The sequence below is a fragment of the Chinchilla lanigera genome, unplaced genomic scaffold (assembly GCF_000276665.1).
Source record: "Chinchilla lanigera isolate Chin_1 unplaced genomic scaffold, ChiLan1.0 scaffold00013, whole genome shotgun sequence".
Lineage (NCBI taxonomy): Eukaryota > Metazoa > Chordata > Mammalia > Rodentia > Chinchillidae > Chinchilla > Chinchilla lanigera.
In genome coordinates, this window is record NW_004955414.1 from 22508599 (window position 1) to 22530604 (window position 22006).

The 22006-nt window shown below is 39.0% G+C and overlaps 2 protein-coding genes across 4 annotated transcripts; one reads left to right on the forward strand and one right to left on the reverse strand.

Annotated features, from left to right (window-relative positions):
• Positions 1–254: 254 nt before the first annotated feature.
• On the forward strand, positions 255–5487 carry LOC102030062 (olfactory receptor 2AG2-like). 3 transcript variants are annotated; one of them, XM_005380174.1, is made up of 3 exons: positions 255–910; positions 4081–4840; positions 5278–5487. In XM_005380174.1, exons 1-3 carry the CDS (start codon positions 798–800, stop codon positions 5317–5319), a joined length of 915 nt encoding a protein of 304 aa, XP_005380231.1. In that variant the 5' UTR covers positions 255–797; the 3' UTR covers positions 5320–5487. The 3 variants fall into 3 exon arrangements, with proteins under 3 accessions (XP_005380231.1, XP_005380230.1, XP_013367535.1); XM_013512081.1 differs by lacking the exon at positions 5278–5487 and adding an exon at positions 1873–1936 and having other exon boundaries at positions 823–910; positions 4081–5112; XM_005380173.1 differs by lacking the exon at positions 5278–5487 and having other exon boundaries at positions 4081–5112.
• A 6476-nt stretch (positions 5488–11963) lies between these two features.
• On the reverse strand, positions 11964–21785 carry LOC102029733 (interferon-induced very large GTPase 1-like). The gene has a single exon (XM_005380172.2). The coding sequence runs from the start codon at positions 19600–19602 to the stop codon at positions 12337–12339; it is 7266 nt and encodes a 2421-aa protein (XP_005380229.1). The 5' UTR covers positions 19603–21785; the 3' UTR covers positions 11964–12336.
• Positions 21786–22006: the final 221 nt, after the last annotated feature.

A 22006-nucleotide genomic window follows, 5' to 3' on the forward strand; every position in this document is an offset into this window, starting at 1 on the left:
TGCACTCTCACATGGGAATGGATCTGCTCTCTCATGTTTTAATTTTCTTAATGTTGAAAGCAAAATATATGAAAATTCCAGTAGCAGTGTTTCAAGAATAATTGGTAAAATGAATAAATAAAGAGAGGGTGAAACATGAGGAAGATAAAGCAAAGAACAGTGTGAGATGAGGAAAGCCAGAACTAAAGCAGGGATAGTTGATAACTGTTGCTGTGACATCATTCCAGAACTCAGAATATCTGAGCCCTCTGGAAACGGAACATGCAGGCATATGAACATGCGTGCATGTGTGTGAGGAATAGAAATAAGGAAGAAAGAACTGAAAATTCATAGAAACATCCAATAAAACAGTGCAGGATACTAATTAAAGATCAGTAAGAGGGACCTGATATTAGCAGAAGTTGATTGTTAAATTTCCCTGTAGGTAATAATAGCCCAGGCAAGAAGCACAAAGAAAGAGACAGAGAGTGACAGCCCTTGGAGAAATCATGAGACACACTTTAAAGTTGGACAGGCTGGACAGGCTGGACAGACGTCCCTACTTCTGGGGTTAGTCACAGATACCATCAATTTAAGCAGGACAGCCTCAGCAAGACCATGGGGGTCAAAACAAGTCTAGGCCTCAGAGCCCATTTACCTGGAGAAGTTCTCAGAATTGGCTAGTGAGGAGACAGGCCCTGGAGAATTCATTAAAATTCACTTTCCTGAAGTAGCATTCTCAGGGGAGGTCCTATCACCTGAGGAGAAGAGACTGAAAGGTCCCCAAGGACAAGGTCAGGGTCACTGTTGCCCCAGGGATGATGAAGTTAGGCCCTGGTGATTCTTTGAGTAGCTCCTCCAATACCTCTTTCCCCAAAGCCTTGTGTTCATCTTTATCATGGACTCCAGCAGGAGAAGAATATAGGAAAATGTGAGTACACTGACCCCAAAACTCCCTCAGAATTGCCCCCGTAGCTATGAAACCCTTCCTCACAAAGACAGTGGATGACAGACCTTCTGAGGAGCCTGCATCTTGCTTTCTTAAGATCCTGCCCTAGGTTCTGATCTGCAGCCATTCTTTTGCCAGCCTGAAATGGCCATATCAGTGATTGTCTCCTAATCAAATCTTCAATTTACCTCTGATCCCAGCCACAGCTATACACCCTCCTACACCCCATCCTGCCAGAATAACCACTTACCCTTGCTTCAATGCCTTAGGTCTTTTCATCCCTGAAGTAAATCCTAGGGCAGTTGGTGTGGTCTAGCAACTCTGATTCCTTTTTGAGATAAGAACTCTGTCTGGTTTGGAGATATATGTAGAGTTGATAAGTCTTAACAAAATGGATCAAAACTTTACACTGCTCTGTTTCTTGAATGCTATAGGTCCTTGGGCTTTATTGCTCATTCAGCCCTCTACAGTCTAGGCATCTTTCACATGAGCCAACCTTGTACATGTAGGGATACTTTTAATTATTCTATACCACTGGCTGACTCTGAATTTCTAGCACTCTTGATTATGGATACTTAAAATGTATACCTACATTTTCCTGGCCTTCAAGCATTTGATATGGGCCCCAAAATGATTAGTACCTTAAAAGAGGACTATGTAATATTATTTGAAGTTCCTCTTCTCTACATACTTGGTTAACACTAAAAGTGCCACCAAAATCCAACTGAAAACAATAAAAAAATAAATACATAAGGACAGAGAGAAAAGAAAAATATGCTTACATAATTTTAGCTTTATTCTCTTGTCCAGGATTTCCCATTAAATGTAACAATGCTCCTCTAATAATATCAGCCTCTCCTGACTGCTGTTGCTTTAGAGTTTCTACAAATCACCAGAAGTTCTCCATTTGCGTTGGTGTGTTTTTCTCTGTTCTTTCTCTGTAGAGGGCCCCGGAGGGGAGAAATCAGCAAGTGGAAGTGGTGGGGGAGGTAAAATCTTAAATCAGAGGTAAGTGGAAGGTACATAGGTTGCAGAGTCCTGAGTACAGCAACTCATACTTCTTTGGTATATTATCTAAAGTTTTGTGTAGACATCCGGATGAATATGTTCAGCTCATCATTTTCCTCTCTTTATTTGTCTATCCACTTGTGTTTTAGTCAGTGAAACAAGAACATTCTAAGTCTGATATTCACCGTAAAAAACACTCAGAGTCATTTTGAATATACCTTTTAGTTGTCAATAGGCAAGGAAGTTATTCCAGTCAATGTTTCTCAGGTTAGAACTACAATTTGAATTTGGTGAAGCAAAGGAAAGGTCTGACTCTCCAACAAATTATAAGACATCATTTTAAAGAATGTATTTCTCTGGATGGATCCTCATCCAGCACTGTGGGAGAAGTGCTGGAAAGACATCCCTTTATTTTTTTGGTTTTTCACAATGTCCTGAAGTTTATGATGCCTTTCTCTTTTTTATTATCCCATGATCCATATTAAATTATTTCCTGTTCATCCTCAGCCTATAGCTTATATAACACTTCCTCTGAGAGGTGACTCTATATAGTCTTACAATAAGTCATATTTTCCTTCAGACATTCACCATCACCATTGGATGATGTGCTTGTGTGATTAGTTTTTCACATCTGTAAAATCAGTGTATCAAGTATGGTACCTGATACGGTATAGGTCCTTAATATTTACTGAGTGAAAAAAAGGAAATATATGTGCCTTCCAGTGTGAGGTTTTTATGATTCTACCTCTTAAAAGTCCTACCTCTGAGATAACCTGGCTGGTAACATAAACAAAAGATAGGAGGAATAGGTGGGGATAACAGGAAGGAAAGAGAAACCGTTTGGTCATGAATTATCTTCTCTCTCTTCTGGAATGCCTTTGATCCAACTGTGCAAGACCTGAGTTCACAAGAGCAAGCTAAGTGGATGTTGCCACATACACCCTACACATTCCATGTCATTTGCTCCTCAGTCTCCTTCCCAGATACTATCAAATGGGTTTGGGAGTCAGTAGGACAATAACTGTCCACATATTGCTAAGATTTGCAAGGCACAGGGACCTGTTTTGCATGCTCAGATGTTGTTGAACATCTTGAATAATGCTTATAATATGGCTTTGGCCTTTTCCTAAAATGTGTCCTTTTTATGTCACTCATTTTATCATTTGTCCTAAGCATAATGACTACCATGCATCAAAATATCCCATCATTTTCCCTTTTATTCTTTTTTTATTTTATTTATTTATTTATTTATTTTTTGGTTTTGGTTTTTCTCCGGTACCGGGAACCGAGCTCACTACCTTGCACTTGCCAGGCAGGCGCTTTGGCCGCTGAGCTAAATCCCCAGCCCCTCCCTTTTATTCTTGCCTCTTCTTGAGGAAAAATATTACCATTACCTTAAAATTGTGAACAGTTTTACCTTCAGATCTATGTCATCAAATAAACCCAGAATAAATTGAATAAACCCAGAATTCTCCCTATCCCCAGCAGACTAGCAGTCCACCCATTCTGAAGGTGAGAATGGTTGAATTATGCAAGAGATCTAGTGGTCTAAGAGCCAGAGATTCTTCTGTTGTAGCTATCAAAAAATATGGCCATAAAGTAAAGGGAAACGTGGTCAGAGTGAGAAAATGGTAAAGAGATTTTTAGGAATAACATATTGAAAACTGAACTGCTACTCCAAGTAGATTTTAAGAAAAAAAAAAAAAAAAACAAAAAAAAACACACACACACATTTTAAACAAATGCCAAGTGTGTCTGATTATTATGAAGACAGGAATGTTTTCAAACATTTACAAAGATGTTTACAGGACTTATTCTCCTCAATACCTTAAATAAAGTAATTTTTGTTTTGGTATGGGGAATTGAACTCAGGACCTCATGCTTGCCAGGCAGGCACAGCACCACTGAGCTATATCCCTGACCCAATAAGGTAAATTTTAAATTCACAATTCACACCTGGTTAGCTGATGACTCATCATAGTCAATAAAAGCGTTGAAAAATTCACAAACCAGGGGGAATATTTAACTAAGTGAAAGATAAAATACTTCATGGGAGTTCTATTGTCCATCCCACAGTGTTCTAGAACAATCCAAAGTAGGCTGAGCTTCTTACAAAATTCCACTAACAAATCATGTTGTTCTAGACAACTAAAGAAACCACACAGAATGGAGCTCAACTCTACCTTAGGAAGTGACTTCATCTTGGTGGGGATCCTGAAGGACAGTGGGTCTCCTGAACTTCTCTGTGCCATAATCACGGCCCTGTACATGGTGGCCCTGATCAGCAATGGCCTGTTGCTCCTGGTCATCACAGTGGATATCCAGCTCCATGTGCCCATGTACCTCCTGCTTGGGCAGCTGTCTCTCATGGACCTCCTGTTCACATCGGTTGTCACTCCTAAGGCCCTCATGGATTTCCTGCACAGAGAAAACAGCATCTCCTTTGGAGGCTGTGCCCTGCAGATGTTCCTGGCACTGACACTGGGTGGTGCAGAGGACCTCCTACTGGCCTTCATGGCCTATGACAGATATGTGGCCATTTGTCACCCTCTGAACTACATGATCTTCATGAGACCTAGAGTCTGCTGGTTCATGGTGGTCTCATCCTGGATCCTGGCATCCCTGAATGCTTTAGGACATACAGTGTACACCATGCACTATCCCTTTTGCATGTCTCGGGAAATCAGACACCTTTTCTGTGAGATTCCAAACTTGCTGAAGCTGGCCTGTGCAGACACCTCCAGATATGAGCTCATGGTTTATGTGACAGGTGTGACTTTCCTTTTACTCCCTCTTTCTACCATTATTGCCTCCTACATTCTGATTCTGCTCACTGTGCTCCACATACCCTCAAAGGATGGGAGGAAGAAAGCTCTTGTCACTTGCTCTTCCCACCTGACTGTGGTAGGTATGTTTTATGGGGCGGCTACACTCATGTACGTCCTACCCAGTTCCTTCCACAATCCCAAACAGGATAACATCACCTCTGCTTTCTACACGATTGTCACCCCAGCCCTGAACCCCCTCATTTACAGCCTGAGGAATAAGGAGGTCATGGGAGCTTTGGAGAGGATCTTTGGAAAATATATTGTGCAGACACACCCTACCCTCTAGGTAGATCTCCAAAATTAATTCCTCTTCAATGTCAAAAGATTGTCTTATGCATCAAATTCTTATCACAAACTAATGTAGTTAAAAATGTGTCTTTTAATACAGAAGTATAGAAATGTAATCATGTTTGTCAAATGCTCTTTTAATCTTCTCTCTATATTTCATAGAGTGTGGTTTCTACTGTTTAACATTGCTGTTCCTGGTTTTTAAATTTTACTCTGTTTCTCTAGGCAACTGCTTTGTTGAGAGGTTGTAATGGTATGACCAAATGATCCTAGATTTTTTTAGCCCATATTGGACCAAAATAAGAAGCAGAAAAAAATAGTTTCAAATGTGCAACCGAAGAAAGACTACTTCGCTGCCTTTGGAAGATGACTTTTGAGATTTGTGCAACTTTCAGATGAATTAATCATTTTAAAAGATTAGATGAGCACTCACAATCTTGTCTAATATACCAATTAGTAGTTTGTGTGTTTATGTGTCATGTATATTCTTTTCCTCTCTCCAAGTTTGGTTGTTATGGGTGGTCTAGCAAGTTTGTGCATATGTGCATGCTTGCATGTGTGTGTGTGTGTGTGTGTGTGTGTGTGTATTTCAATGGGAATATCTCCTAGTGCTTCAAATTAAAGCAGTAAAGAAGTTAATGAAATCCTCATACAAACATAGGACATACCATCACCAAGGGTTATGGTAAATAAATAAAAGCACACAAATAGAACAGAACAATGCTTTTCCAGTTAGTAAACCTGCCTGGACATTTATAACAATGCAAAGAGTTCATATTTATGTCATGTGTTTCTGACTTTAAAAGTATACAATTTATACATGCATAAAAATATCACATGCTAGTTCCTAAGTGCATGCCATTTTCCATTCTTTTAAATCTGTTAGAGATACAATAAAAAACTTAAAAAAGGGAAAATATACTTTAATTTCTTGGGAAATTTAATATGCTATACAACTACTAGTTTATTTAAAACTCTCTTTAGAGCAAAACCTATATAAAAAAGCTATGTGTTCCATTTTGATGATCAAAAATAACATGACTGATCATGAATGATAGTATTTTGGGGCGATATTTCTGTTTGTTGGAATTAGTGAACTCTTTTTCTATTTTTTCCCTCAAAATAAAACAGTACTATAACTACTTTATTTATAATAGTAAAAGAAGTTACTTTTAAATTGTCCTCATAGTTGTTGAAAATAAAATGATGGTTACAGAAGCAGGAGAGAATGGGGGTCAAGACTGCTAGAGCAATGCTGTTCGGTGGACCCTGAGTTTTAGTCAGGTAAGAGAAGAAGATGCAGTGTGCAAGGGTGACTGCAGATCATAATAATGTATTGTACTTCTCAAAAGCTAGAAGAAAGGATTTAAAAAGTTCTTGCCATAAAAAAGTTAAATGTTTGAGGAGATAAATGTGTATCCTAATTTAAATACTAAGGTTTGTACACCCCTGCTGAAACATAATGTTATGGTACCTCATTAATACTTTTATGTATTAGAAAATGAATTAGAAACAAGTTAAAAATATAAATTAAAAAATTTAAAAAATTAACTATAGTCAATATTCTAGAAGTAGGCAAATCTCCTGCAAACTCTGTACCTATTTAGATGAATTTCCTTTTATTTTTAATAGAGGCACATATTTCACTGAGTTGATATGTTCTTGTGCAGCACTCCTGTTCGTATATAGAGAAATTTTTTCCGTGTAGCAGGGTGATAGTATAGTACATTTTGGGTCACTTGGTCAGATTTCAAAGGTTAGAATTCAGTCAACCTACATAATTTTATAAACTTGAGCATGCTACCTAGATGTATTGACCACATTGTCACAGAAAGTAAGTTTCTCTTTATATTAATCATTATGAACATTATTATTAAAAGTGTTAGTGTATAACTCAATGCTGTGCTGTGGCTCTTGAACATTTACCTACATAAGACCCAATTCCAAGACTATGAATGAAAAAGATATGGTCATCTCTGTGTTCTATTTGGTTATGTCTTCCATGTTGAATTGAATCATATTCAGTCTAAGAAAGAAGGACCTGAAGAGAGCATTCAGATGCTGGATGGAAGATAGTGCCCTTTAGAGGATATGTTTGCTGACATTTTAAAGTTTTTGGAAGACTTTGACTGGCACCATAACTCTAAAACCCTTTCCTTTTTGTGCTTTCTCTGTCAGAGTGTGACTGCTGCTCTGTACAAGCTCTGTGCTCAGACTTCACAAGATGAGGGAAACTTAGTTCCTGACTTAAAAGATCTGACAGTTCACTAAGAAGATACCACAAATAAAAGAATAACTATTTGAAAAGAATATTTTAAGACATGATAAAGAAAAAGTATAAGGGTCAAAAGTAAAGGCAATTACCTAATACTTAATAACATTTCATAAATTTAATTCTACTGAAGTACTACTTTAATTTATATAGGATGTATATTTTCTATAAGTAATAAGGGACTAAAAAGATGTCAAAAAAGAGACTATCATAAAAAAAAATCACAGAGATGGGTAAGAGAACACATGTTAAAAAGAGAGGAATATATGTTAGAAAGCAATACTTAAAAACTAGGTATGCATGATTATATTGGTTAGGATTCTCCAGAAAGATAGAACCAATGGGATATAGATAAATATGTAGGCATAGATACATGAGAAGGGATTGATCATGTGGTTATTGAGTTTGAGAAGTTCCAAAACAGGCTATCTACAAACTGGAGTGCATGACAAGTCAGTAGCACGATTCAGTCCAAGTGGGAAGGCTGGAGAACTAGAAAATCCAGTGGTGGTGTAGTTCTCAGTCCAAAGCCAAATGCCCAAGACCTGGGGTGTCTTTTGTCAGTCTCAGAGTCCAAAGGCCAGAGAACTTGGACTTCTGATGTATGAGTAAAGGAGAAGAGGTTGGGGGATCTATATTTCCTCATTTTTTTGTTGCCTCTAAGCTCCCAGTTTTGTTTCTCAGCCTATTTTTTGTTTCTTCATAATTAGTCTGCAAGCATTAAGCTAATACTTCACAAAATATGTAAAAGTAAGTGCATTCCTTAAAAAGTTTGGCAATTCAATAACATGATATCACAACTACAGGAGTAACAGTTTTAAAAGTTCAATAAAAATGGTTATTTTGAGATATAATGAAGAAAATGCTGTGGAGATGAAAAGTAAAGATAAAACCTTATTTGAAGATTGAGAACACTATAAATTGACTACTGAAACAAGATTTATTATCAGGTTATATAATTTTAGCAAACATCAATAGATCAGAAAAGATAACTAAAGTAGACTATAATAGAAACAAGAGCATAGAGATAGTCATTTGGGGCATGTTAAAAAGAAAGGAACATTTTGCAAATCTTAGACTTAACAAATCTAGTCTAAACAAATCTTATTCTTAAATTATGCATGATAGTGTAACAAGACTAAATTCTTGTACCATATTCTTCAGAGGGACATATGTGTGTGATTAGTCAGTTTGCCCAGTGAGTAGATTTGTCCTATAGGAATGACCTGGCTATATCTTTGCTTTAGGAACTTTATTCTGGAAAACAATACAATCACAGTTTATATTAAGTTCTTTTTTTTTTTATTTTTTCATGTGGAGATGGTGTCTTGCTCTGTGTCTTGGTTACTTTTCTCTCATTCCTGGGACAAAATACCTGATGCCCAAAATTAAGGAAGGAAAGGTTTATGTAGCTCACAGTTTGTGGATGTTTCAGTCCATACTTGACTGGCTCCAAGACAGAGTGCAATATGGCAAAGGGCAACGTTCATGGTGGCAAAAACCAGCAAAATCAACAAGAGCAAAAAGGGGAGGAGTGGCAGAGAGCAAGGCTTTTTCCCTCCCTTATATTGTATGCAAACTACCTGCCCCGGGAGCAAGTGTAGCACTCACATCCATAATTCCAGCGTTGGACTATGGATCAATGAAAAACTAGAAGCTTGCCCATGACTGCATGAGGATTTGGGGGGACATGCAGACACAAGCCATAGCAAGATGTATACCTACAACCATCACAATGTTTCTTCCTAGGTGAGACAGATAATTTTAGTAATAGGAGGCAGCAGAGGACAGTCTGAATGGATTAATACTGGGGACAATGAAAGTAGAGCAGCAACTGGTCCTGGGAAAGAGGGAGATCGAAGGGATTTTCAGACGTGGATTTCCATTGGGCTGAGAGAGAAGTGTTGGATTGTGGCAAGGAAACACTTGAGTAGTTCTAAAGCAGAATAAGAAAATAATTGCCAGAAGTTTATGAAGAGTCAAGCAGTGGGCTAAAGTTTAAAATTCACACATTTACAAGCGGATCGCCTCTTGTTTCCTTCAACAGCATATCTGAGGGGGTTTAGTAACTGTTGTAGTTTCCTTACTGTTGACCTTCCAGACATATGCACTATCTGTTTCCATTTATTGCTGTATAAATTTAATCAGTATTTTACGTGAAATTAGGAAGAATATCAATAAAGAATATATCTCTGTCTCTAGATAAAATAGCTCCCTTCCTGGATATGCATGTGGGTTAAACTGAAGGGTTAGAGAGAACATAAGCTGGAGTGAAAAGGAAAAGGACAGCCCTGGGTAGAAACAGGTGAGACTGACATGAGATTCAGTACATGGAAATTCCTGAAATTCCTCTGTGACCCACATTTCCTCTTTCCCTTGTCATCCCCTCCTCTTCTGGTAAGCACCATCCTAGTCTCTACTTCTATGTGTTCTAATCTTTATAATCCACATAAAAGTGAGTAACTCAGATTCATATGATTTGGTGTCATGGAATCCTTCATTTCCTTAGCCACATCCCTATAGGCCTCTAGCTCCTTTCTCACTCTGCATGACTGGCTAGCATCTCTGTAAAATTTACTGGGGAGGAGATGCCCTATTTCCATTTCTCCATTCCTCACTTCAGGGACAATGAGAGACCCATTCTACTGACCAGGTAAACCCTGTCCCTGCTGACCTTATAACTCTGACCTCTAATTTTTGATCTGTTCCTGGATCCAGGGTCTCCTCATCTGGGTGATCTCATTCCTCCTGACTCCATGTGCGCTGCTCCACTGTTTCTCAGCTTTCCTTCCCCAGTGGCACCCAATCTACTAACACTATGTTGCCCTCTATGTCTGAGCTCGCCATGACAGCAGCATTACTTGCCCTACAACTATCTCAGTAATCACTGTTTTTGCTCATTCACCTTCTATCACAATTACCTTTTCTATTTTTGCATGTAAGTCTCCTTAAGCATAGCCCCTGAATTTAATTTAAATATCACACTTCTTACCAACTCGAGGAATTTGTACAAGAGCTTTCTAATTTTCACAAATAAAACAATTTTATTACAAAACCAAGAATAACAACTTTCAAAGATCTTCTTTTGATTTCATTTTGTCTTGAAAATCAAAAGGAATACAATATATAATAATTTTTCCTTAAAATATTTAGAGAATTCATTGAAAAAGTTTAAAAAGGACTAATCATATATTAATTGAACATTTAGTCTTCTTCACAGGTGCATTGATGAGAGAGATGGGAATCATGCTGTGCACAGATTCAGTTTCATCACCATTTCAATTATATCACATTAGGAAATCTTTCCAAAATATTTACCTTTCCGAAATGCTCACAAAGACAAAGAACACTGTACAAGAACAGTCTGTAATTTTTCTGTCTCACGTTTCTAGATGTAGTAGTCACTTGATCAGAAACAGACTATGCTTGAAGCCCTTTCAGGGGACAAAGAGGACAGTGTCAGCATTCACATATCCCATTTCTGAGGATTCACAATATTTAGCAGTCATTCCCTGGGATGTCTGTTTTCACTGCCCATAGAGAGCTAGACAATCTTCCTGTAAATGGAACCCAATGGATGCCTTAATACCCAAACATGTAGAAATATTCTTTTTTCTATTATGATTCTTTTAGATCCCCACCTTTGAAACTGAGCCTTAGGGGTGGATTTACAGAACAGTGATGTTCTTTCCTTCTCCAGTCTTTCTCTGGCTTCAGAGTTTATATCATCTTAATTCTGACCAAGACCTTAAGGTCCAAATGGTTAAAGAGCCACAAATGTGTGTCACTTGCAGGCAAGTGTTTAATTACACTTTATATGTAATAAACAATTTCTTATTAAAATACAACCCAACTAATTTTCAGGATTTGGAAAATTATATTGTATATATTTGATTTTTCTCTTTAAGGAATTTTTGGCTTTCTCCACAGACTTGATTAGAATTGTTCTTTTCACCTGGTCATCATAAATTTTATCCCAGAAGCAAATCCTTTTCAGAGTTATACATAGTACTAGGCTTTGAATTCTTAAATTTTGTGAATCTGTGTGTGTGTGTGTGTGTGTGTGTGTGTAGTATGAACACGGAAATACCCAGATACCTGGGAAGATGATAATGATGATTAAATGAAAAAAATAGTTGATTTTCTTTCTCTTCCTATCTTTGCTTAATAATGTTTCAACAGTTGATAAAGTTTTTATCTTGGTAAATTCTGTAATTTATCCTTTCATAGAATAAAATATACTTAAGCATTGCTATGCTTAGAAATCATAAAATTTCCAAGAATGTTTTTACAATTTAGGTTCAATAACCTTTGCCAACAACTTGAAATAGGGAAAGAAATTCACTTAAAAACCTTACATAGTGGTGAAAGAAAACTCACTTAAAACCCTTACATAGTCAATATAACTTCTATTCAAAATGTATATTTTTGTTCAAATATAAAAATAGTTACTCTATAAAAAATTTGTGGCAGCCTGCAGTGAATTTAAATTTCCTGTTAAGGTGACTTTCTCTGTGACATCACATATTTTATCATTTTTTTTGTCTTTTTGAGACTTGGTTTCACTATGCAGTTCAGGCTGGTCTTGAAATTCATTCTGAAGCCCAGGCTGACCTTGAACTAGTAGATATCCTTCTGCAGCAGCCTCCCCAGTGTTGAGATTACAGACATATGTCACCATGCCTGGCCCAGCATATATTCTAGAAAATATTTAGGACAATGTGTTTAAGTATGAAACTAGCTATTTAAATTAATTTTCTCAAAGGTTCACATATGTTAGTAATTTGGTTTTAAACCTGAAGAAACTGGCACAGAGAGAAAGAAGTTCTGATAGGATATCTTCAACTTCTCAAAGGTTACTCAACTTGCTTTCATGTATTTCATTAAAAGGTGGGCACTTGAAGGTTCTAGTTGTAGGAAGCATGTGATTTAGTATGGTATCAAACTGACATTTTTGCTCAGATACCAGAGGTGTCTTCTGTGTTGAGAGTTATTTTCTTGTGGTAACTGAGTTATTTTTTCAAATCTAAAAGCACATCTTCCTTTCTGATTTTTGCCCATGCCTCAGGGATTTCACCTCTATTTTTAAATTTAAACTTGTATTTTTCCTCTAACTTTGATTTGAAATGAAAGACAAACCATTTCCAATGTGGCTGGGAGGATAAATCTGGGGTGATGCTCCAAGCGGCATAGTCCCCTCCTGCCAGCCTATAGGTCTTAAATGGGATTTTCCAGGTTTCACTCAGAACAATCAGATTGTTGCTTGCCACTGATGTAGAGCAGCAGTCAATGGCAAACTCATCTGTTTTATACCAATGCCATCCATTGACAGCCTTAGGACGGTGGAATGGAGCACTGTGATCTCCATCATGGTTAGGAATGGTGTTGGTACAAATTGCATTACAGAAGGGACATTGTTTCCAGCAGCCACAGAGTTGTTCAGAGAGGATTCTCTCAACTTTAGAAACCATTCCAGTTATAGGTGTACTTGAAAACATTTCTTCTGCTTTTGTCATTGCAGCATCCAATACTTCAATCATGGCTTCCTTGAGAAACTCCATATCTTTTATCTCCTGGTGTTCAATGCCTCTCAAGTCTGCTCGTGGAAAGATCAATTTGTTCCCCAGGTGATCACAGAACAAATCCAACCACTCAGAAGCAGTGCTGCTTTTATCTTTAGCCTGTGCTGTGGATTCGTGAATTGCACAGAGGATGGCAGTTTTGATGATGTCTAAATTTATTTTTAAAAAAGTCTTTATTTTTTTATCTACTTCTTCTGTACAGTATCTATTAATTTGCTTCCCAATGTAACCACTGAAAAAGGACTTTGGATAATGAATGTACTGCCAATAATTATCGAAGTCTTCTTCTTCTGCCAGAGAGATGAGGATATGTTTTTCCAGCTGAGCCCTGTTTCCATTGAATGCAGGGCAGGTGGCCTGCAGGTCCCCAGCAATTTTAGGGGCCATGTTTTCCCATATGGTGGTAGATACAGCAGGAATGAGCTTGTTCCACAGAAAATCTACAAACGATTTGATAGAGGTTGCTCCTTGGCAGGAGATCTTGAAACTCATGAAGAAATCATGTTTTTTACTGTTCAGATAGATGACAGGATCATTTGCTGTCTCAAATGCCCTATGCATTTCTTTAAAACTGTTTGATGCAATTTCGAATAAACACAAAGACAATTCAATCGTGTACTGGCTTGTAAATGAGTATTTTTGATTTGTTGGTGCAGATGCTACTTCTTCTTCTATTATTCTTAGAATTTCATGGAAATCAGTTGCATTGTAATCACGATGTTGCTTCTGAATATTACTAATAGTTTCATCAAATCTTGAAACAATGCGTTTAGTAGTCATATTAATTATCTCCTTATCACCTGCCTCTAACTGATGTTTCACACCCCAAAATTTCCTACTCATTTTGATATGTTTATCATAATTGATTTCAAATTTCTTCCCAGAATTTGTCTTTAATATGTTTGCTAAGTTTTTCTCTGTTTTGAATTGCTCCAAAAGTATGTTCTCAGAATCCACCTCAATATTTGGTTCTATTGCTGGAGGCAGATTTGAGGACACATCACAGACCCATTTAATCCAAAGTTGATTGAATTTCTTCTGTAGCTCCTCCTCACTCAATTCTTTACTTTTTACAGTTAAAGCCAACTCTCGGCTCCTCTCCAAAATTTCATTTTCATAACTCGTCTTTTTCTCATTCAGCCTATCTTGACTTTTCTTAAGATCAACATGCTTATTGGCTTCTTTAAAGGCATCTGAAACAAGTGTGTCTTTAAGAATTAGTAACTTATTTTCAAAATTTCCTTTCCACTGAATCAGTATTTCACTCTCTTGGTCTTCCTTGAAATACTTCTCAAGATCTTCCTTAACAGTCTCATATTCTTTTGTAATTGGATCTTCAAGTGAACTTCTTTTCAATATCTGAATTTTTCCATTCTGAATCTGATTGTTCAGCTGATTCTGCAAGTTCAGCATGCGGCTCCTCAGCCTCCAGGACCACTGGTTATACATGGTTTCCAGTTTGCTCATGGCCATGACCTCTCGGGTATTTCTGAAACTGAAAATGAAGTTCTCACTGACCAGGGCTCTCCACAAGTCTTCTACTCGGAATTTCACATCTGATATCTTCATGATTTTTCCCCTAGATTCCTGCTGAGCCATGAGAAGAATTCTACTTTTCAGCTCTTGGACATTGTGACTATAGCGAGGATTAGGAGGAGCCATTGGGGGATTGCCATCCCACAGGTGAGCAAAGTAGTGGACATCAGTATTGACATCAAATTTAATGACATCACCAAAGCAGGATACATTTGAACACTGTTCCTGCTCAGCAGCCATTGCTGCCATGTCATCGAGTTTCTGCTGTAGCCGCCTTCGTCCTTCCATGGTTTGCTCTTTAGCTGTAACTTCCCCCACATTCTGATGGACAAAGAGGCAACTGGGGAAGATTTTCACTTGTTTCATCCTCAGAAAGGCTTGGACGGCTATTTGTAAGATATCCTGCATCTCTGATGGATTCTCTCCAAAAATATCGATCAGAGTCAAGTTTCCAAGTCCAATGACAAAAGTTGCCAACTCGTTGTCTCTGTTCTGGGATTTGTTGATGACTTCTGGGGCCCTGAGTCCCTCTGTGTCTACAACTAGCATAAAGTCAAATCCAAGTTCCTGTGCGAAGGTCTCCTCCACCTTCAGGAGCTGCATGTAGGCTCCCCTGGTGCACCTGCCTGCACTGACGCTGAACTGCAGCCCAAAAAGGGCATTCAGCAGGGTGGACTTCCCTGAACTCTGCAGGCCCAGGATAGAAAGAACAAATACTCTCTTGCCCGGAAGTTTCTCAGAGACCTTGTCAAACACAGCTGCCACCCATTTTAGAGGCACATAGGAAGCATCCCCATCCATCAGCTCAATGGGCATGCCGGATAGCATCAGGTCTGCAGCAATTTGGGGCAGGGAGAGAAAGATGATATCTCCTTTGTAGGAAGTTTCTTCCACAGCCTCATACATCTGCCCCACTTCTCTGAGAAGTTGTTCAATTCCCAAGGTACAGTCACTGATCTCTGTGGAGATGGCTTCTATCTCATTTTGCCAGAGGTCCAGAGATTTGCTCTTCTGTGCCTTTTGCTTTTCTGTTTGTATCTTTGACCACAAAGTTCTTTGTTTCTTGTGCAGTTCTTCCAAGTGTCCTCCAGTGTGCTTTTCCAAAAAAATACTTACCCACTGTAAAAAGTAGAGTTTGATGTGAGTTTCTGGGTGTTTTTGCAAAATTTGTACAAAAGATCGCATTAGGTCACTGGGATGTAAAGCTTTTTGCAACTGTTGATGCCTTATTGTTTGCTTTTCTTTTTCTATCTCTGTCTTGTGTTGTTCAATGCTCCGGTTTCCTTTCTCTCTTAGATGATAGAGTTCTTTGTCATTTTTACACCAAAGATGCCACAGTTTTCCTTGAAGGGGTAGTAAATTTTCCTTCATGTGAGAGAAGTTAGTTTCTCTCAGGAGGGCCATTATAATCTCTGCCATTTCTTTAGATTCCTTGCACTCTGTCTGGTCTTCGTCAATAAGGAATCCTTGCTCGCGAGCAATGGCAGAACAGTCCTCCATGCTGACAGCGGTGTCAGAAAGCTCTAGCAGACGTCTCATTGCAATAGTGATCTCTTCCGTTAAGTCTGCCTCATTTCTATTTTGGATTCCAATTCTTATTTTTCTACCAAAATTATTGACTGTGTTTTTTTCTTTGTCATCAAGCAAGCAGATCAAAGGTGTTGATGACTGCCACAAGGCGCGGACAATTTTCCTGTTTTCTTCATTGTCATCAGAGGCTGACATGAGGACCACAATGAGAGAAGAGACCTCCTGCAGGAAAGCAAGCTGCTGCTTGTTTTCCTTCGCATCTCCATGAAGATTGGTGAAGGCCACGCAGTTCTCAAACCTGTCCTCATCTTCTTCCCCAGGACAGAACCAGCAGACTTCCACCACACCCTCCATCAGGAGACAGTCTTTGCTGCTTCCCTTGCAGTGTCGGTGAAAAAACACATCATGTTTTCGTTTAGTGAGCAGATAGTTCATGATCTGAGACTTGGAAGCAGAGAGGCCATTTCCAACTCTGATAAAGGACACAATGGAGGTGGGTACACAGCACATCTGCTGGTTATGAAAACTGCACTTTCCTTTTGCTGATTTACTTGTGTGCTGCCAACTCCTCCTAACTTGTTTGAGACACCAGAGAGAGAATTCAATTTGTGAAGTACAAGGATTAGGCACCAAAAGGGGGAGGGCAAACTGACAAATAGAAAGCTTGGCCAAAATGTATTGTCTGGCAAAATCATCTGCACAGTGAAAAATTGCCATCTGGATATCCATCGGGTGAATACGAGGCCTGGGTTTAGAGGTAACAGGGCTATTACCATCATTGGAAAGGTCTTCATATGGGTCAGAAGCCTCATTTTCCTGGTCAGAGGCACTTGGGTAAAGCTGATGTTCTGTATTTTCTTCTTCTTTGAGGCCCAGATATCTCAACCCATAATCGAGCACTAGTAGCTTCTGTAGGAAATAGAAAGGAAGCTCCTGCTCAGAGCTAGGCTGAGTTCTGTGGACAGAAGTCTTGCAGATCAGATGAAAGTTAGTTCTTCTCATCCTTTTTGGGAAGTAATGTTCTAGGCCCAGTCGCTGGAGTAAATCTAGGACGGCTGCATTTTCTGTCACCTTCTGGTTAGTGTTGTCTTGATCATGTGGTTTATATGTTTGTTTGTTTCCTTCAGGCAGACTTTGTAATTGTTCCTTGTTGTTGTCTACATGTAAAGGTGATCTGGTGTCTTCATAATCCCCATCAATGATCAATCTTAAGTCTTCTTCTAGGTTTTCCCAACTGTGACCTGCTCCAGATTTCTTGAGGACATGAGCAACCTCTTTGGACAGCGATTGGCCCATATATTTTCTTATCAATGCCATGCGCTGTGTTTTTTCTTCCGGAGAAAGAGCTGTGATTCCAGCTGATGCTGTCAGACATATAAGCACCAAGAATGCCTGAGCCCTGTGGATGCTTATATGTTTGAGTTCTTTATATTTACTTTGGGCACTTTGCACTTTATCCAGTAGAAAACTTAACTCACCACAATGCAGAAGATTTTGAAAAGTATTATTAACCAAGTGATATCCTGCACCAACTGCAATACAAAGTAACAACAGCTGTGTGTCTGTCTGCTCTGTCTCTCCAAGGTAATTCAAAAAGCTAGTAAGAGCCATGCTAACTTCATAAGTGACTTTTCTTTGAATCTCTTCCACTGTTTCTGGGGAATCAGATTTGACCTTCACTTCCAAGAGGCCATCCAGACTTTCTTTTAAGATTTTATTTAATTCTGCAAATTCAGAGATGTTGACCTCCTTTTGTTTTGACTCTGACTCATAGATCCACTGCATGATGGAGTGAGCCTGAGGAAAGTTTGGCACTTTGTACACGTGAGGATCCAGAAGTATGCGCAGCTGAGATTTAATGAATTTGGTGTCACAAATGGAAGATTTTTTACAAAAGTTGATGGTATTTACTAAGAAATTCTGCAGATCCCAATTTGTGAGGCATATATTAATCCAAGTATCATAACCTATTATTTTATGACACAACATTTGCATGAGATTTATCAGTTTTTTAAGCTGTTCTTCAGGATCAGATACTTCCCAGGATTTTATATCCTCTAGGAAAACTCTAGCTTCCTCCTCAGCACTCAGTATTTCCTCTCCATATTGGATCTGGGCACTGAGGCCAGTCAGAGCAGTGTAGTTGTCTTTCATGCACTTTGCCACCTTTAGAGCATCCTTAAAATCACTTCTGTGGCTGGAGAGGATGATGTCCCAAACTGGCACCAACTGAAGACCCCTGTCAATGACACACCAGGTTTGATTGCTGGCCACAAGGCCAGTTTTCCACTGGACAAGGCCATCTGCCTCCGGTGGGCCACCGGTCTGGGCCACAGATAATTTGATATTGGTTTGATGTTTTTGAAGAGTTTTGTTCTGAGAGGCTTTTTTTGAGTCTAATTCTGATAGAGTCATACTTGCAGCAACTTTCACTCCAAAGCCTCTGTAGCTGCCCCTTATGTAAATGTCCAGGGCCTCTGATGCCTGCTGCTTGACATCCTCTAGCTGCTCCCTTTGGAAGCCCTCTGAAACTGCCTTCCACCAGTAGATTCCTCCCAGGTGCAGAGGGCCTTGGTTAGCATGAGAACCAAACCTTTGGAAGAAGTGTTCAATCCTTTGCTTCAGCAAGGGGGATGCAGTATGATCCAGGAGGTTTTCGATGCAATTCAGTTCCTGCAGAGCGGCCTTGGAGAACTGGAGTTGATCAGTGGAAAAGTGGCAGCAGGACAAGGGCATATAGCTGAACTTGGTTGAACAATAATAAGAGTGCTCAGAATGTGACTGATGGGTTTCCTTGGATTCTGAATATTTGCTTTTATCTATGCCACATTCTAACCTAAGTCCCCATCCTCCACCCCTGGCTGAAGCAGTGACACTGAAGCCTAGCTTCTCCATGGTGTGGGTGAACATGGATTCTGCTTGAGAAGATGTAAACTCTTTTGTTTCCATCCGTGTGCCCTGCTGAGGGCCAAAGAGTGAGAACTCCTTGGGGACGTTGAGTAGCTCTTCTCTCTTCTGTACCAGGTCCCCTTGTTGGCTAGTTTGGTAAATTCCCTGCAGGGCAAGGCCTCCAGATGCCCATCTTACCAGATCCTGATATGAAAGATTTTGCCTATGGAACAAGGTCTGTTCCATGAGACTGAGATGCCTCTCCATGTTTTCTAGGACTTGCCTTAGGGACTTTTCAGGCAGTGGCCAGTACTCTTCAGGGATCTCCATTGCTTGTCTCAGCTCTTCTTCTTTCCTCCTCACTGCTTCTTCCGGCCTCTGCTTTCCTTCTAAAAGCAGATCCTTTAGCTCCTGAAGTGCCTCTTCCACTTGCTTCTGCCTTTTGTTTATCATCTGCACTGGCGACTCCTGTATCACTGGGTGGATATTTGAGTGTGACAGATCAAATAGCTTTTCCAGGGCTCTCTTTTCCCATGGGTGCTGCACCTGGGATTTCAGGACCTGGAGGTCTTTCTCTTGTAAGTATTGTAGGGCCTGTGCACAAGTCACACCCAGGCATTCCTGCAATTTGGGCAACCAAAACTCACTGTCCAGTCCCACTTTGTTCAGAGTCTCTTGGAGATCTTGTTTCCTTTTCTCTGCAAGCAGCGGTTCATCAGTGTTGTAGTCTGCAGTAGCCATGGCTGTGTGAAAAACAGACACACAGTTACCTTCACTATTTTCTGACCTTTGCAAGTCTCAGTAGGACCATTATATCTCAAGCCTTAAATTTTCCAACTTTTTGCTAACTTTTTTCTGTGTGTGCATGTGGTGTGTGTAGAAGACATCATTGATTGTGTGTGTTTCAAACTTAAATTTCTTTTTGGTAGTTGGTGAGTTGCAACTTAGTATCCTGATTTTTGATCTCACACTTAGAGTCAGTTGTATGAAAATAATTAAATGATGAGATGCAATTTGAAATTGTAGATGAATTTCACAGATTTTTAAAACAAAGTGACATTACTATTTAATTCCATTTCCTCTAATAGTTTCTGCAAAACTTATACTGACTAGTTCCATTTTCATCTCTCTGTAATTCTTTTTAGTAGTACATGTTTGTTGTACATATGATTACATTCCTCATGGAGAGGTGCTACCTGTATATAGTATATCTTCATTATTTTCACTTCACCTTACCATGTTCCCACCACTTGCTGCTCCAGTGCCCTATATGGTAACTAGCCAGGCTAGCTTGAAGCTGTTGCCAGAGGCAGGGCCAGAATCCACCTCTGGGGATTCACTATCTGTGGGCCCTGTATCCCCATTCCTCTGTGCCAGGTGCCAGCTTTTGGGAAGAAAGACAGACACAATCTGTAATGATTTATGTCCCTCTTAGCACTAGTGACCTAATTAAAAATCCCATACCCACCCTCCATTACTCAAACAGGTAAGGTCTCTATTTCTGAACAAGAGAAAAGCAACTGAGATGGACAGATTACCTAGCCTTACTAATAGAAAGCATTCTAGTAGATTAACTAGTTCCATCACATCAGAAAAATAAAGCCATGTTGCAGGCACATGTTCCTGATTGCAGAAACCTCATAGGAAAGTACAAATATCTGAAATTTTTACATTTATTAAAGCAACAAATTCCTTCTCACTATTAAGGGGTATGTTGTGCTGTGACCCTTCGCTAGTCTGCTTTGAAAATCCAGTTTTCTCTAGCAGAGTTTTACTGAAGGCATTTCCCCAGTTCAATAACCATTTGAAAAATTTGGGCTAAAAAGTAGAACATAAATTATAGAGTGAAAGGTGAGGGACAAAAAACCTTTCATCTTTAATTCTCCTGGAACATTATGTAAATGTTTTCTTATAACAATGCTGCCTGATTACTGAAGTTGCATATAAAGCTACAGGGGGTATTTTGTTTTGAAAAGATGCTCAAGCTCTGAAATTTTGGTTTTGATAGCCACGAAGTATTTATGATTTGCATGTGTAGTGGCATAGGAACAACCTATTTGAAAATTTCACAATCAAATGTCAAAAGGGTTTTATCTCACTTCAGTGTTAGAAATGCTAAAGAGATGATTTTGAACCTACCCTGTGGTGAGAAATTTGGCCCTGAGAACAGTGATATCACTGAGTTTGGGATATACTTAGTGCCCCAGTTTTCTTGGTTCTAGTCTTGTGTAAGTAACCTCTGGTCTTATGTGTGTAACTGAGAAAAGAGTGAGTCTGTGTGTACATGTGTGTTTATTGTTCTTAAGAACTTGGCACAAATCAGAGATAATGGCCTATAATGGGAATCAATACTGCAAAATATAGTGTATCCAAAACATTTTTCTTTGAAATTATTTAAGCATCTTTTCTACATCATAGAAATCACTGGTAGCACCCCCAAGTGTTTAGTAACTGGCATCAGGCTTCAAGGGTAAAATAAAAAAAGTTTGATAGTTCTTTTCATAGATGAGAAAACTGAACAAATAATGTAAAACCAGATCATGTTTAGGAGAAAATCTTTAAATTGGGAATATTTACATTCTTCTGTATAAATTTTTTAATAATCTTCAATTTCAAAACACCTTGTTTTTACAAGAAAAAAGTTTTCACCAAATTTCTTCAGGCAGTTTCACTGTGTAAAAGTTGAACTGACCTAAACAGTTGGAATAATCAAAGATTCAAAAAGTATGATTTATCTACTGAAGTAAAAATATGTGTTAGTAAGTCAGTTGAGTTTTGAAACCTTGTCTGAGATTTGCTGCCTTTTAATCATGAAAATCCTAATGTCTCCCAGCTCTAACATGTTCGTGACCTACTTCTAGCAGCTGAGACCAAAGAGGTATGCCATTTGGGAACAAACACTGTGGGACCTGCTTCAGGATAAAGGGTACTGGCTGTCAAAAAAAAAAAGACAGAAACTTGTGTACAGTCAGTCAAATTCCTTGGGTTTATACTCAAAGATGGAACTTGAATGCTATCAATAGCCTGATTCCAGGTTATCTGAGACCTTAAGGAGCCAAGCTCAAAAAGGACCTTAGGGAGTTTCTGGGAACTGTCAGATACTGCTAACTCTGCATTTCTAATTTTGCAGCCATCCCTGAGCTCT

Bases quoted from the DNA above. Each gene is read 5' to 3' on its own strand.
- LOC102030062 (XM_005380173.1), top strand. From the start codon at position 798: ATGATGAAGTTAGGCCCTGGTGATTCTTTGAGTAGCTCCTCCAATACC. The intron at 911-4,080 runs GTGAGTACACTG...ATGTTGTTCTAG, and splicing joins GGAGAAGAATATAGGAAAAT to ACAACTAAAGAAACCACACA.
- LOC102029733 (XM_005380172.2), bottom strand. From the start codon at position 19,602: ATGGCTACTGCAGACTACAACACTGATGAACCGCTGCTTGCAGAGAAA.